Source organism: Cyprinodon variegatus, unplaced genomic scaffold, assembly GCF_000732505.1.
Source record: "Cyprinodon variegatus isolate N-32 unplaced genomic scaffold, C_variegatus-1.0 Scaffold20, whole genome shotgun sequence".
Classification (NCBI taxonomy): Eukaryota; Metazoa; Chordata; class Actinopteri; order Cyprinodontiformes; family Cyprinodontidae; genus Cyprinodon; species Cyprinodon variegatus.
In genome coordinates, this window is record NW_015150473.1 from 1,089,520 (window position 1) to 1,106,935 (window position 17,416).

General features: G+C 35.2%; 1 protein-coding gene across 3 annotated transcripts in view; it reads left to right on the forward strand.

The window, feature by feature from the left end:
• LOC107094192 (catenin delta-2-like) overlaps nucleotides 1–17,416 on the forward strand; it is a 303,403-nt gene that overhangs the window by 230,792 nt on the left and 55,195 nt on the right. For all 3 annotated transcript variants that reach the window (XM_015389646.1, XM_015389668.1, XM_015389657.1), the window contains exons 15-17: nucleotides 2,629–2,815; nucleotides 12,031–12,148; nucleotides 15,604–15,786. In XM_015389646.1, the coding sequence (XP_015245132.1) occupies nucleotides 2,629–2,815; nucleotides 12,031–12,148; nucleotides 15,604–15,786 (488 nt within the window). The remainder of the gene's footprint in view (nucleotides 1–2,628; nucleotides 2,816–12,030; nucleotides 12,149–15,603; nucleotides 15,787–17,416) is intronic.

A 17,416-nucleotide genomic window follows, 5' to 3' on the forward strand; every position in this document is an offset into this window, starting at 1 on the left:
ATTTTATGGTAGGTAATAAATGAGTATGGGGTACCCAGGAGGTTCTCAAGGACCATATAATCCTTTTATTCCTAAGCAGGAATCATGTCTATTCTCCGCACAAAACTGAGGTAATGCTCGTTGCAGTTAGAATTTCACGAATGCTCCTTGTTCTTTATCCTCTTTATGGTTCATAAGAAAATTATCTCATTATTGAGTTCTTGAGAGCAAAATACATGGTTTGGGAGACTCAAGGTCTCACATTTTCCTAATGTGGAACCTCTTGTTCTGTTGGAAACTTAAATTAATGACCATCAGCAGGCGCTGAAACAGTTTTAAGTGTGATATTAAGTGAAACAAATGAAAGACTTTTAACTTCCCTTAGGTCAGCCAAAATAAGGTGATCTGCTCCATATGGGTTGGGGGATTTGTCTATTGTCAATTGTTTTGAATAAAAGAGCTTTACCAAAAACAAAACTTTAATTCAAGTCTCTTTACCCAAAATGAAGATAAAAACAATCTGGCAAAATAACAAAAGGAAAGACCCTGAACACGAGCAGCTGAAATGAGCTTCCATAGAATGTTAGCTAACAGCTTTGATGGCTTTTAGCTATCATTCTTAGTCTTAAGTGAGTTTTACCAAGCCTTTACTGTACTGTTGCAATTTCTTATGTCCAATGGGAAAGTACTTGTCTTTAGATGGTTGGTCTGGAGATGATCGAACAGGGTTAAGTTGGGATCCATACAGGACAAGGGAAAGTGTCTGTAAATCTATTATGACTTCATAACCTAAGTACCTAAATGAGAACACTATGCTGTCTAACAGGTAAAAAAAAAATGCTCACCCAAAAAACACAAGAGATCAATGTTTGCTATGCTCACTATTCTAGCTTACATTGGCCATATAAGTTAGTGGTAAACTGTAACACCATCATTATGTCACTCCACCTTCCTAGTTCAAAGTTTTGAGGTAAATCTATTGCATTATTATATGAACATGGGGTATAATAATTAGATATGTGCTTATTTGAGTCCAAATATTGCAGAACCAGAATAATTATTTCATATTATATATTTTTTCAGATTATTTGAAATAGTTACACATTAATAAATCTGTGTTTTTCCTATTGATTTTAAGCTTAAAACAGCTCCCATTATTAATATATACATTATCAATTATTACAAGAAAACAAGGTCTATATAAATAGGAGAAATAGGAACCAACCTGACTTTAGCCTGAAGTTAAATGGGCCTTAACTTTGAAAGCATGGGGAGCCTTAAGGTGCTGCTTAAGAGTTGTCATATTTCCCTCCTCATTTATGTCCACATACATTTTAGTGTGTCTCTAGAACACATTTGATTTCCTTTTTGATGGATCATATTTAAAGTATATCCATAAGTCCAACAGATCACTTACATGTACTTATTCAGCATAAATTTCATTTTTCTTTGTTGTCTACCGAACCACTCATTAACATTTCCTGCCTAGTCTCGCTCGGACAACAAAAACACGTGTAAGTCATCAAAGAGCCATATTTATTTAGTCGCCGTCTCCTTATCGTGTTGAGAAAAGCCTTTGTCATCTACATGTTTGAAATCTGGAGTCCAAAAGCAAACTAACATTTTTCCGCTTTTCATATGTACTGCTTTGGTCATTTAAGAAAATGTGTTTTGTTTCTTTCTCTCTATTGTTCAAAGTTTTTCTTACAGATTCAAAGTATCTCATCCAGTTCTCTTCTATTTTTCGTCATTATTTGATCTATGTTGTGTCCTTGCTTTCTCTGTTTTTCTCTGTTGCTCTGTTTTCCTTTATGTTTTATTTTTCTCTGTTGTTTACTTCCTGCTTGTAAATGATTGGTTCAGGCACTTGGACTTGTTTATTTGAAATTATGAGAAAATGAAGAGCACATCTGGTTGTGGTTTTCCTGTGTATGAGTGTGCTTCAGCTGACCGATGAGGCTAGAGCTATCACTTGTCTTAGAATAGCATCTGGTATGCCATCTGATGAGTAGATGAGAAAATATGCTTTAGTATTTACAGAGTGTGTGTTTATGATATTTGTGATTAGGTAATATAATGCATATGAAATAAGTTTATTTGTATTCATATGCTGGGTGTCTCTGCATTGCTTTAGATTTTGTGGGGTATGTTTATTTTGATATTCTGTATTTCTGTGAGTGTAGTAATCAATGCCTTAGCTATATCACTCAATATTCAGACCAGCAGACTCAAGAATAAAAATTGAATCAAAAAAGAGGCGCAATCTCCTCATATAGCTCCAGTTCTAAAGTATTCCATAGGTCAGAGACTGTAGGCTTTTCTATCAGATGTGCTATATTTCTGCTGGGTTGTGCTGATAAAGTATTTTTTGTCTAAACACACTTATTTTAAAGATGTTTATAAACATTTACAGATGTAATCAAATGTCTATTTAGAGCTACTGCAGCCAGTTGTTTATTATGCAGAGGTATCCAGCTAATTAACAACTGAGCCAATATTTTATTCAAAGCTGTGATAGAATATAAAACAATTATCTTGAAAAGGAAAATAAGAAATAGATTATGTTAAAAGTGCATAAAAAAGTAAGATTTGCAGAATGATAAAGGTGTTTAATAAAGCCTGTTGTACTCTCAATGACTTTATATCCAGGTGTTCTTTGGAACCTGTCATCATGTGATGCCCTGAAGATGCCAATTATCCAAGATGCACTTGCTGTTCTGACCAATAGCGTCATCATACCGCACTCCACCTGGGATTCTTCTCCTGGTCATCTTGATGATCGAAAGCTCCACCTTCATACTTCTCAAGTGCTGCGCAATGCTACTGGCTGTCTCAGGTAAAAGATGCAGTCTTTACCACTGCTCTAAAATCCTGTTTTTAGTTTGCGTACAGCCAAAAAGCACTTTTAATGCAATAGATAAAGAGTGGTGGATGAGTAAATGTTTTTTCTCACAAAGTTACAAATTTTTGATAAATGTATATGGAAGCAACACAATAAAACTGCATGATATTATGGCTTATGTAACAGATAATGAACTTCGTACCCTAATAAGATTTAAAAGCTCCATTTAGTAAACCTTTGAAGAACAAACTCAAATTTCCTTATTTATTTATTTTTATTCGTTTTTTTTTTTTTTTCAATATAGTTATTACTTAAATGTTCTGTTGCTGAATTTTGATTTTTAATTTTTTGTTGTTGTGGAAACACTCAGTTTAGTTCTCTAAATCAGTGTTTCCCAACCTTTTTTGACTTGTGTACCCCTTTGGGTATTTTTTCTTACCTCGAGTCCCCCCTCTCATTCAAGTATTAATGATTGTCCAAAAGTGAAACGTACAATAAGTTATTATAAATTAAAAACAATTTTTCTTAATCTTTTAATTCTAGCATTTAATTCTTAGGCATTTTATGCTATCCATCTCAAATGGAAAAACAACATAAATATGTTGCCTGGAAGGAAGAAATTGAAATATTCTAAACATGTATTTATAAAAGTGGGGCTCCTCTGAGTAACTCCTTTATAATCAAATTTAAACGTGATGAATTGGGAATAAAATACAGAACAACATTTATAGTCAGACTGACTTAATTAGTTTGTTGTCCCACATATAAGAAAAACACACTTTTTGGTTGATAAAAGCTTGTTTAATTTTTCAATTGGGTCCTCACAAAAAAAAAAAACAGACCTATTTTATTTCACTCCCTAAGAAATAAAAATATTTTCATGTACCCCTTGCAATGCACTCACGGACCACTAAGGATATGAGTACCCCCAGTTGGGAATCACTGCTCTAAATCACAGCTAAACAAATATTATTTGCTTATCTTTTCTTGGTCACAAATTCCTAGACCATCTATTAAGGCAGATTACACTGAACAAATTATTTTAACAGTCTAAACGGCAAGAAAGTGTTTAGATCAAATCTCTTTTTGTGTAAGGTACTTTCATGTTCTCATATGAATGCACCAGTTTACTGTGGTACTCCGCTGATCTCCCTTACTTCATATTGGTCAAATGAATGTTCTACACTGCTATTTGGTGTTATTTTGTGTGTGTGTGAAAGGTTGCCTTATTTGGTTGGCTGCCTTTTTTTGTTGTGTACTGTATGTTACCTTTTCTCTCTAACTAGTGAAAATAAGTACCAACATTGGATTTTCTTGCTTTTACCATTGAAGTTGTTTTTTTTTTCTCCTTTTTTCCACCATAAGCAATGAAAATATTTATAGGAACTTTGGTGCCTGTGTGTGGGTACCTAAAGATGCGGGGGAAGATAGATGATGCTGTCACAGTACTGCTCAGCACTCTGAAGCTGCAGATGAAATGTTAAAAGCTTGGTAAAGGAGAGACGAACAGGAAGCAGGGAATAAGTTGAAAATTGAAGAGAGAATGTAGACGTGGTAAACACTGAGAGGGATAAAAACTAACATTGCAAAGAAGGTGTTCCTGCTGCTCAACAGCATTGATTTCCATCTCACTGTCTTTGAGAACGGTTAAAGTGACATTAGACCACCGTGATCAGGTCTTTGTGTTCCTCAGCTCAATTTCAGACCTTTCACCTACCTAATTATCTCTTTGTTGTGCGTGTTTGTGTTGCATATTACATGGACATGTTTTTATAGTTTTAGATATAATTCTGTCTATTTGCCTGATTGTTTGCCCTATAGAAAAAAACATGTCAAAATAGACATTTGTGTAAACAATGCAAGTGAGCTTGTCACTTGAAGCACAGAAAGCAGAACTGGAAGGAAGTCATGTCAATGAGGCAACTGCTTCTATTTTTGGTTTATACCTCTGTCCACAGTTTTTACATACCTTCAGAAGTCGGATCATGCTTTTGTGTTTTCTGTACTAAAACCGCACATTAAATATACTCCCACTTCAGCTGGGGATGACTTACAGACAATGACTTCCATATGCAAATTAAGTCAGCTGCAAAAGTATTAGTGGTCTTTTATTCACCATTTCCCACCCACTCCTTTTCAATAACTGTATTAGATAAAATGCTTAAGAGACCACTTACACAATGAGCTCTGAAAGTTTTATCTTCTAGTTTGTTCACAGCCAAATACTGATGTGGGGTTTTTGCATAAGATATAAAAATAAAACATAAAGTATTCTGTAGAGTTTCAGGTAAATAAAAATATTTTAACAGCTTGCAGGTTGCAGGCTTTCTGCCAAGAAGAAGACGATTCCCAGTTAGCTGTTTAAGATTTATTGACACATGAAATAGGTTGATTCGTTTTAGGAACTAAAGCTTAAGCAAAGATTAGGAAGGATGGTCAGAAACAGCTGTGTTTCCATATTGCTCTGCTTCATATTAATATATTCGATGCATTTGCATTTCATTCGGTGATAGCCTTCTGCTACGTTGTGCTCTCATTTTAAATACAGGGACATACACATGGTCAGACACTTGTACAGCTCTGCCTCACAGGAAGTGTTTGAGGCATCCAGTTGTCATTTATTCACAGAATGACATTGTCTGCTCACCATCTGTCTAAGATTCACTCATGATCTCAATATCTTTCTTTTTATTTAACTTAATTGCTACAAGTAAGTTTGGAGAAATGTTTTTTGCCTAATTTGTGAATGTATCTGTAAAAAGAAAATAAAGTAAAATAAAGATGTATATTTTTTTCTAAACTTGTTTAAAAAATACAGATTTGAACACCTCAATCGTATTGGTTGGAAGCCCTTGCATGGTAATTAACCATGAACATAGTCTATTTAAACAGTTCTATGCCAGTCTAATTGGAAGATATGTTAAGCTGTGTGTCTATTAGAAATTACGGGAAATCCCATACACATTGTATCAAAGTGACGGAGCAAATGATGGACTCAGGCTCTGATGTGCTTCTTCTGTCAAGCTCACTGCATACAGAAAGACTTTACCAATAAATATATGGTATTGCTGCTCTATGTATTAGAAAATAGTTAACAAATAAATACAGGTCTAGTGTGGCAACCAAATTCCTATGCTCTTACACAGGCTAATTGTTCATTGCTCTCATTGTATTTTTTTCTAGTTCACATCATCACTTTTAACAAACTAATGTCCTGTCCTAAAAAAAACCCAACAAAGTACGGATTACTTCTATAGAAATGTTCTGCATAGTTACGTCATAAATGAGGTATCTCATCAAATAACCCCTGATAATCATGCTATAGGGTCATTTAAAATTAAGATATTCTCCTACAGAAAGCCTGAACATGATTAAAATCACACTTATCTTACAGTTTGAGAAATTAATGTGATAAATAAATTAGCTGTTTAGACCACCAAAAAAACTTTATAATCCCCCTTTTTTAATTAAGTCCTTATTACCTTGTTGAAGTGATTATAATCACTACTGATAGGTCACGCAGCAATGATGCAATGAATTGAATTAAGCTGGATCTGGTGATGTTCATATGACTGCATTCAAAGTGTATTTAGAGCAGTTGTGATCAGTCTAGCACTATTCTTTTTTGTGATGTAAAATGTTGATTTTTTTTTTTTTTAAACAAAGTATTATTATTCTTGCATGAAAAATCTTAGACACAATGCTGGGAGATTTTGTTTAATACCATGTTTCAAATACTGTGTTTTAGTTCATTCATATCAACAATCAGTCATTTATAATTTCTTTGATATGGTGAACGCGTATTGCCTTTTTTCTTTAAAGCGCACAGCTGTACCTCAAAGTTTGCACTTTTAATCATAAATGGTCCATGCAATGCAGTGTGAATGTCACTGCGTATTTAAATGAGCCAGTTGATCAATGGTATTTAATGGTTAGTATGGCAACCGCAGCCAGGAGAGGGAAAAAAAATCAAATAAAATAGCAGTTTAACCAAGGCGGCAATAGATTGATGGAGTAGAGTCAAATAAATATGTTTTGTAGCAACATTAGATAAAAACAATATCAGTCATTTAACCTTCAGTGTCTGATGTATGGACTGATCATATTAACAAGGACCTGTAGACCCTCTTTTGACATATGCACAGTGCTGTTCTTCTAACCTTCAATGATAAAAAGGGATTGTTGGGTCAAAGAGCCACAATCTAGGGAGTAAAATCTGCTCATAAACCAGTCAGCATTGCTCAGGTAATCCTGTTTATTCCTGAAACAAATTCCCTCCTAATTAATCCATTTAGAAAATGTTGAGCATAGTTAAGTATATTATATACTATATACAGTAACGTGTATAGTATATTTTATGTTTTATATTGTATAAAGCTATAGATTCTGTATATATGTCTAAGTTATCTGCACCATCAGCACCAAGTCAAATTCATTGTAAGTGCAAACCTACTTGCCAATAAACTTGATTCTAATCCTGAAATAAAGTATCCATCATGGTGTTTCACCAGTATTTAAATATTTGCAGCAACCCATATCACTCCCTCACATCTTGTTACATTAATACATTCCTCACCCTGTTGATTATCAGCTAGAGCAATGCAATGGAGAGGAAACATTTAAACTTGTTTGAACGTTTGATTCGAAATGTAAGCTGCATATGAACTTTTTTTTTTTTTTTTTGCATGACAGTCAATCTAAAATTAAGTTTCCAATAAAGTGAAGGAAAATGTCTGAGATGAATTATGACGCAATCTGGCCTCAGTTCCCCTCAGTCAACATCTGTGCTGCCAATTTCCCCTACCTCCAAAATCTGCATACCCATAATGGATAAATTGGTGTTGCCATGAGGGAGCGCACATTGTCACCCCAATTTTGTTTTTTATAGATAACTACATTTATGTGGACACTGGCGTACTCAAAGTTTAAGGCCCCGTTTTCTTGCATAAGCAATCTTTATAAATGACGATTTGATTACAGGGAAGCCAGTTTAGCACCCAACATTATTTCAATACATAGCCGAGCTGTTGTAACGTGTAAAGTGCGTCCTGGCATGGTTGGGCTGAAATGAGCAGGAATGTTCCTGAAAAACACATGGCTTGAATGTCACACCTATATCATCACAGATGTTGGCATTTGAACTTTTTGCTGATAACAATACCGATATATCTTTTACCTTTTTTTTTCAGAACACAATGTCAATGATGACAAAAAACTATTTGAAATTGTCACAGCACACTTTTCCCCTTTGCATTAGTCACTTTCAGATTAGCTGGAGACCAGGGAAATTAGTGTGACCCTTTCTATATGAGTTTAGCTTTGGATAGTAGTTTAAAATGGTTTTCTGAAGTGATCCTTAGCCCCCATGATCTGACCAACTGAACAGATCTGGTACCTACTCCGGCTTAACCGTCATAATATCGGCCAGTAAGTCAGTCTTTACCTGTTAATTGAAAAAGTTATTTAAGGATGTTTTTTGGGGAATGTAGACCTCAACACTTATTCTTCATAGTCAAACAATCAATATTATGATTGTACTTTCAAATGTGTTTTTAGAATGGCACAGTCCTTCGGATTGACTAGTCTGGATGTTAAGCTAACCCAGAGGTAGTAGCAGTGGGAATACAAACAGAGAATTGTCAACCCCAGCCAGGGGCTTGGGGATTTCCTGCTGCATGTATTGTCTGAAGTGACTGAAGCTGAATAGAACCCACTTATGATGTATGTGGTTAAAAACTGCCAGTGCCACAATATAAAATGTAATGTTTGTCCTCAAAGTTTAACTGTGTAGGTCAATGAAGACACTAATTGTAATCTGTTTCGCCACACTTTAAAGAAAACATATTTTGGAGTATTTATTTGACCATACTTTTTCTTTCTTTATAGCAACAAGAAATATCATTTTTTTCATAGACTTATTTTTTTTTATGCAAAGCTAATTTAGTAGGGTATAACCATTTGTATACATATGTAAATAAATTATTCATTCTTATTTTTCATCATTCAGTGCAGACAGGGCTTTGAGAGAGATCAAAAGTTTGATGCTGTCTGTATGCTTGTCTGGATAGATTCCTCCAGTCGCCCAACCTTACTTAACATAGACTTGTCTGTGCAAAGTGCCATTTCCAAAGTATACTTGTTTGCCCATTAGCATTCAAGGCGGGTGAAAACGATTTGACCTTCTCTTGGTATTGTGGATCCGTGGATCTGAAGTTTTAATTGAGTTCTCTCTCTCTTCAATACAGTTTTTTAGTAACCTAATTTGACTCACAAAAACAGCTGCGATCTTTATTATGCTAGTATGACAGATTTGACTCTTTGTTCTCAAACAATGTCTAATCTGTTAAATTTCATCTCAAGAGAATAAAATGAAACTCTTGTGACAAAATTTTAATGAATCTTTTGTTCATCCTCTTTCTTTTGTTGGCATGTTGTTTTAGCAGAGGTTTGCAGCGTAAATGGATATCACTACAGTACTTTGATTAGATTTAAGGCTTAACTCTAAAATGTCTTTTGCATTTTACTTATGCTGGTTTACTGTATAACTAGCCAACATGTATGTCTAAAGATCTGCTATGTGACTCTCAAAACAAATGCAAGTACGCTCTGCTTTTCCATTCATCTTGATTAAATAAGACAGGATCCCACTTTTTTTTCTTTTGTGCTGTTCAAGTGAATTGACAAGATTATGCAACATGGTTAGGAAAGTATTTACAGGTTCTGGCTATGAGCTTTTATGATTACTTGAAGTCATTTGGATGTCAGATAACTCCTCTTTAACCTATAAAGCACAAAGTTTCTTTAAAAACCTTTATGCTGGATGTTCTGAAGTGCATTATTTTACTAATAAATGTGGCTTACTGCATTTTGTAAAATGTAATTCATGAAATATTAATTTAATTGCATCCAAATTTCATGTTTCTAAAACAGGAAAATAAGCTTTATATTAATTACATTAAGGTGAGCAGATTTCTAAACTCTGATTAGCTCGAGGATGAACAGAAATCCATCTCATCAACATTAAATTTAGGAAGCTCCGACAGTATTGGTTTCCTTTTTTTTTTTTTACATATTTATCATTATTTAAATAACAAAAATCAAGTGTAGAGGCCAGGAATATCTCACCACATGTACTGTCATAAAAATCCACAATTAATAAAAATGAATAAATCTATAGTGTTAGAGAACTAGAACTGTTGCTCTGGGTTGGGGGAAACGGGTAGGGGTGGAGGTGTCAAGGCTTGGTATCTGGGTTTTCTAATCTTCTGGGGCCTAAAGAGAAGAATGAAATTAGGAAAATAAAAAATAGAAAAGTAAATCCAAACATTTGTCCAACATTTAGCGTATGCCTATGGCTGTGGAGTTCCCCATCTCTTCAAAAAATTGCAACAAATACCCATCCTGTTCACATCTACATACCTATGAGAATTAGGTTTTTCTGCATTAGAATGGATAAAAACACAGATAGTGGTCATAGCCTGCAGGTTAAAGGGTTATCTATGTTTACTTCTGTCAACTGACAGCATCAGGGGGGGCCTATGCATCTCAAAGAAGCAGATTAATTTCTCCTACTACTTGGCTCTATGCACAGCTCCACTACTTCCTGAACTTTGTTCCTTTGTTCCCTGTCTTTCATTACTGTCTAGCTGATTAATCCAGGTCTGGATGGTTACAGATTTGTGTTCTTTCTAGCCTTCTTTTGACTTCTGCCTGCTCTCTGTTTTACTCTTCTAAATAGATATTTTTCTTTCCATCAGTGTTAATATTTTCCTGCACTCTCATTCAATCTTCTATCTTCTTCTTCTCCCTCTTCTATCAATTTTACACTTTTCTAAAACACACATTATGTAATCACAATCCCTTCTTAAACAATTTGAATGTACAACATGAAAACCTAAAATGTAATAGTTTAAGTAAGATATTTTTTCACACACATATTGGAAGTTGGTTAGCTGTTCCAAATCCTCTGTACATTAACAACAATGCAACTAGATACTGTAATAGCTGTTTCTGTGCCCAACATCCTCATGCGTTCTTTCTACCATAATAACTGTCTACATGCAGCATTTTCCCCCTCATTAATAAAACAATAAAATGAGTGATATTTTCAGGTGACTAGCCGGGGACAGGTGGTCCAAAACGGGATGTCCTCGGAAATCAGGGATGTCTGGTCTCTGTAATTCAAATGCACTAAGACCCAGACAAATTCTTCCATAGCATCACTAACCTGTACTTCAGACTAATGGTTGGTAATCATTCAATTGAGAAAAATTATGTGCTTTTAAAAAAACTAAACAAATATTTTTTCGAATATCTCGAAATATATTTAATAATGTTTCTATTTTTAAATATTTAAATCTCTCTGTAAGTATTAGATTGTGAAGGAAATTTATTAATCCAATTAAAAATATTGTTTATGTTTATAAAAATCATTTAAATTAAAAAGAAAAGGCAACATCATGCCGTGTGTGTAAGACACAAGGTATTGTAAAGTAGGGCTTTAATGTTATTCAGAAGAAAAAGACAAAATGATTAGAGGAATCTAGTAAAATGTATTTAACCTCTTGAATTAACATATAGCATGGTTAGCTTTTCCTTACATTAAACAGCAGCCTCTGCATTTTCTTGGGAATGTAGACCTTTAACACAGAGAGGAGTCAGAAGGCTGCCATCATTTTCAAATCATGCATTTGCGAGGGGCTGAAAGCTCAGCAGGACAAATAAAATGACTTTTTAATCTTTTGCTGCAGTATTTTCTGCCTTCCTGTCATCTGTCTAAATCTGGCTTTTTGCTATGGCAACGTTAATAGGCTACAGACAAATTTCCGTAGAAATTTGCAATTTCCCATAGAGCAGAGCCGAACATCTTTGGTGCTTTAACTGACTTGAGTTGTAACTGCCTCACTGATACTGAAAATAGCTACCTTAAAAACAGTATTAGGTGTGCATCTTGGCTGTGAAATTCATGCTCCTTCAGGTTTTAGAATGAAGTGGCTTTATTTCCCCCTCTCCCTCTTTTGGATTTAAGCAGCGCTCAGGGAGGCATAGACTGAGAAGTTGCATTTAGTAAGTGTTTATCCCAACTCCAGAGTCTGTATTTTGTTCCCATTTATGTTTGTTTTTCTTTCTTCCCTCAGATTAGTCTTAATACCAGCTTTTCTCTCTCTTTGACCTGTCTATTTGTCTTATCTTTCTTACATGTGCTACAGAAATGTAAGCTCAGCAGGAGAGGAGGCCCGACGCAGGATGAGGGAGTGTGACGGACTTACAGATGCTCTGCTCTACGTTATCCAGACCTCTTTGGGCAGTAGTGAGATCGACAGCAAGGTATTTATTGGGTTTACTCTGTGGCCCTTTAAGCATAAAGTCTGTTATTCATTCTGAAACAATCAATTATGCCTGGAAGCAAAGAGCCTCTACACTCCCTTGTCACACCAGACAGTTGTCAAATCTATGAAGTAACCTAGGAATACAAAAAAAAAACAGATGAATGTCTTCAAAGATGAGAAATATTTTTGTTCTCAGAAAATATTATGTTCATTAAGCCAAGTTACAGCTTTTAAAACTAAAGTATTGGAGCATTTCCTGCATCCAATTAAACTGGCAGACAAAGTTGAGAGGATTTATGTTCACTCTGCATTTTTCTTTGTGGGAACACATTTATGTTGGTGTGCAGTGTACATAAGATGCTGTGTGGGGGCCAGTCAATATTACATAAATAGTGTTGTGGATGGCTGACTTCTCAAGGTCTCCCTGTCTTCTAGCCTTTTCTAAATGGCCATCCTTAATCACTGTTTAACCATCCTTCCCTCGCCACTGTTTGACTGCAGTCGCCAGAGGACTGTTGTTGCCTCAGTAACAAAGACCGATTGGCAGATAAACTATCTAATGGTTGCTGCTGCACCAAACACGGACATTACCTACATGTGCTCAGTTTGCCTTCACTTCCATATATTCTTTTGTTTTGTTTTTTTTGTTTTTTTCATCTTATTCTGTATCATACCATCTGCCAATAAGTCTGTTGTAGCATTTAGCGTGCTAAGTAATTAAAGAAGTGTTTAAATCTTGCAGAAATTTCTATTAAATCTGAGCAAGGATCATGTCATGTATTTCATTTACCTGAATTTGTATATTTTTTCAGTTCAGGTTTTATTCCTAGACTTACAGAAAAAGTAGCACCGCATTGCAGTGCTAAATTACTATATTGAAACATTTCTGCAGAGCAGAAAGGTTATTTAATTAGCCCTTTGAAACCATAGTTATATATGCTAATTATCAAATCATCAATCAAAAGAAGCATTTTCTTTATTTGAAATATTCATTGTCTGTATAAACTTTCTTCATTATTTCTTTTTGTGAGTGTCCTAACAATATATCATTTGTCACCATTAAGACCTTGATTTTTCTCACTCACTTACTTTTTTTTGTTTTCTTTTATATTTAAGATACTGTATTAATCTTTAGACTGCATTCTATGTTTGTTTGGAGATACCCTGAGTAAATTTAATTAGTAATGAGGATTTGTTCTTGTTTCTGGCATGTCAATCTTTGTGTCAAATAAATGGTAAATGGACTGTAGTTGTACAGCGCTGTTTTTAACTCAGGAGACTCGACCAAAGCACTTTACACTACATTCAGTCATTCACCCAATAACCCATACACTGATGGTGGCAAGCTGAATTGTAGCCAGCTGCCCTTGGGCTCACTGACAGCAGCCGGTCATACACAGGCGCGCTCTGACTACCCTTAGTTGGAATATGGGTGAAGCGTCTTGCCCAAGGACACGGCGACAGTAAAAGCCAGAGCCGGAATCAGCAACCCTTCAGTTGCTGGGCAAATGTCTCCATCCAACGCCACTATCGCCTCAATTAAATACCAAAAGTGTCGGTCAAAAAGCTGACCTTCTCTTATAAATGATTGAACTCATGTCTTTTACTTAAACATTAATACTCAGCAGTTAAAAACATAAAAGTTTATATCCGTTTTAAATTACTGACAGTGATATCTTATTAACTTGTTTTTCCATCTAGAAAACCTTTTTGGTCAATTGAAAATACTCATTTGTTCCTCATATAGAAACATTTGAAATGCTGCTGGATAACACAGTATAGATCCACCAATCACCTATTCTGACAATTGTCTGTAAAATATATTCCTTAATTTTCTATTCATTTTTACATGAAATGTCAGGAATCTAAGTGATACATACAAATAAATCAAATAAAACTTGTCAATGATTAACATCTTGTCCAAAAAGGCTTAGAAGACAGTGAATAACTGCCTGGTTCTGCTGGAGGTTTCTTCCTGTTAAAAGGGAGTTTTTCCTCTCCACTGTCGCTACAAGCATACTTAGTGTGAGGGATTGAATTTGAGTCAATGAGTCGATGCAATCAACTGGTTTTCCTCAGATAGAAAACTTTGAATCAATTTGACTGTATGATCTGGTTGAACTGTAAAGTGCCTTGAGATGACTTGTGTTGTGAATTGTGGCTATAGAAATAAACTGAATTGAAATGGAATTAAATAATTATCAAATATTTTATAGAAATGCCTTTTTTGGAGGGGGAGGGATACTGACACTTTAAGATGTCTCTTGAATTAAAACAAATCAGAAGCATTGGTGGGGTGTGAGTTTGTGGCACTCTTCCTTTATATCTATGGATTCGTTTGACCAAAATACATTGTTTCCGTGTTTCCCAATCGTGTGCAGCAAATTTTAAAGAAGCTACCGAATGCTGCAAAATGAGTCTTGTTATTGCATGTCTGGAGAGATGCAATAGAAAAGATAGAAATGTTAACAAGTATTAAACTTTGTTTTAGAGAATAATCAATCAATGTTACTCATGGTGGATATGTTGGTAAGGATCTAACCTTGGTTCAGAGCCTCCTGTGCTTGCCACTGAAAACCTCTGTTAATATAGGACCATCACCAAGCTTTTTTTTTACCAGTATAATAAAGGACTTCAGAATAGATGTGAAACAACAGATCGAAATATGAAATGTCACAGTAAATTGTAAATTAAACATAACTTCTTCAACATAATTTTGTAATAGACTGTGAATAGAATTTCAGACATGACTGCAGCTCACTGGAGTGAGACATTGTTTTTCTTTGTTGCATCTCTTGAGGCTGTTCAATTACGCTCCTTAGTCGTCTTTGTGTAAACCAACGGTCAGGCTGCAGGAAGATTGATGATTTGTCTTTGATAATTTCCACTCTGTTGATTTGATGACTCCCCTTTCTCAATGATACGCAAACACATGCGCCTAAACAAAGTCTCAGACGTACACATTGAAGAATAGACAACAAATGTTGTAAGACATGGTTTTTTCATGTGCAGAGACACACTTGCTCACAAGCTCTGTGACTTTAGGGTTTGCCTCTGAACTGAGAGTTAAATGAGGTGTGACATAATATATTGGGTTTGTCATTTTTCCTCATTTGCTTGAGTTTCCTTCTAATCTTATTTCAAAGTCAGAGCTAACAAAATGCAGAAACATATTACCTGAGAGATTATGAATGTTCTTTTGCTTCCTAAATCTGTTTATCCTGGCTGATGCCAAAGGGTTTATATTATATATGGGTGTTTTTTCTATCTTTCTCTTTTTCTTTCAAGTGATGCTTGTATTTGAACTTCTTTTTTGTTTTCAAACAGATCTTTCATTTTGACTTTTCCACTTAAACCATTTATCTTTTCTTCATATCATCTTCCTTTCTTCCTTCACCCCTTGCCATCTCTCTTCCCTCCCCACTTCCTTCCCTGCATTTGTTTTATCTCCAGACTGTAGAGAACTGTGTTTGTATTCTGAGAAATCTGTCATACAGACTGGCTGCTGAGACATCCCATGGCCAGCAAGGTGGTCTTGAAGAGCTGGATGGGCTGCTTTGTGATGCAAATGGTTGTGAAGGAGAGAGCTCTGGCTGCTGGGGAAAGAAGAAAAAGAAAAAGAAGGGAGCTGACCAGGTAAGGGCAAAAACAAGGATAAAGTGATTTGTGAAAAAAAAGAGTATAACAGTTCTGTTCGAAGACATTGATGCACTATAACCTTTTTCTATTCATGTGAATATAAAGAAAGCCATTTTTTGCCACATTAAGGAGTTTTTAAGCTCCAATTTTCATGAAGGGTGATTTCACTTCATGTTGCAGTGGAGAAATAATAAAATATTTGTTTAATCTTGGCTCAATGTTTACTACAAGCAGATGAGGTTTTGATATTTTGATCATAATAAGATTGATCCATTTAGTGCGTCTTCAGGAAAAATGTAGGTATTTTGTAATGTTCAATTTTTCTTTTTAATAATATGGAACACTAAGCAAAATAGTATGCTTATTTAAATGTTTAAAATTATTTGTTAAATATATTGGTATTTGGTGGGTCGAACAATATTTTTAGCATGTGTTTTAAAACATTTGGAAGTCTATTGGGATTATCTAATTTAGTTTAAAGATCATGTTACCTCCATTTCTCGATCTTGTCGCTTCACACTACTAAACATAAGAAAGATCCGGCCATACCTAACCCAACATGCTACCCTGGTGCAGTCTATGGTTATCTCCCGTCTTTACTGTTGTAACGCACTCCTGACTGGTCTCCTGTATGATAAAACCGCTACAAATGATCCAGAACATGGCGGTACATTCAACCAGCCCAAAAAGTCTCACATCCCCCCTCCGTTCACTGAGCTTCACTGGTTACCCCTGGCTGCCTGCGTCAAATTCAAATTCCTGATGCTAGCCTACAAAGTGCTTAAGGTTCTAGTGCTTAAGGCCATCTAGTTGAACCCTCTTGCAACGGCTTATGTCACAACTCGGTCACTCCGGTCATCAATGGGCTGTCGTCTAGCAGTGCCTACACCACAATTAAGGCAATCCAGATTGTTTTCATATGTTGTTTCAAGATGGTGGAATGACCTACCAAACACCCTGTCTATCTTCAGGAAACTCCTTAAGACCCACCTGTTCAAAGAGCATCTCCTATTCTTACTCTTACCCATAGCTCTGTACCCCTCTACTACTCTTTCTGTACTTCCCTCTATGTCTTTGCTGTCACCACTGATTCTGACTAGGCATTTTCCTCTAGAGAACTTATTGTCGTGCATAAAATAAATTAACAGTTGCGCTTTAGTTCTGCTTAGTTATCTTTAGATGTATTGGCTTAACAGTGATCTTAAAATACCATCTCTTTCTTTGTTGCAGAGCACAGCAAAACATCGCTGACACCACATTAATTTTAGAATTTATCTAAAGACTGCAAAAAAATGTTAATCTAAGTTAGTAATTATTTCTTAATATAAGTGGATTTTTCTTAAATTGAGCAGGTAAGTGGGACATAATAATGGAATAAGACCATTTACGTTTAAAATAAGAAAAAGCAAATGCAGTTTCTTATTTCAAGTGCATAATATCTAAATTATTTTAAGAGTAAAAATGGTCATTCCATTGGCAGATCATTTTATTTTTCTGCTTAGATTAAGGGTGAATACACTTATTTTGAGACATTTTTACTCATTTGCAGAATGTTTTTGCAGTGAAAGTAGTTGAATGACCTTACGAATTTTTTTTTTTTTGCTGTGACCTATACCTCACCCTTTGT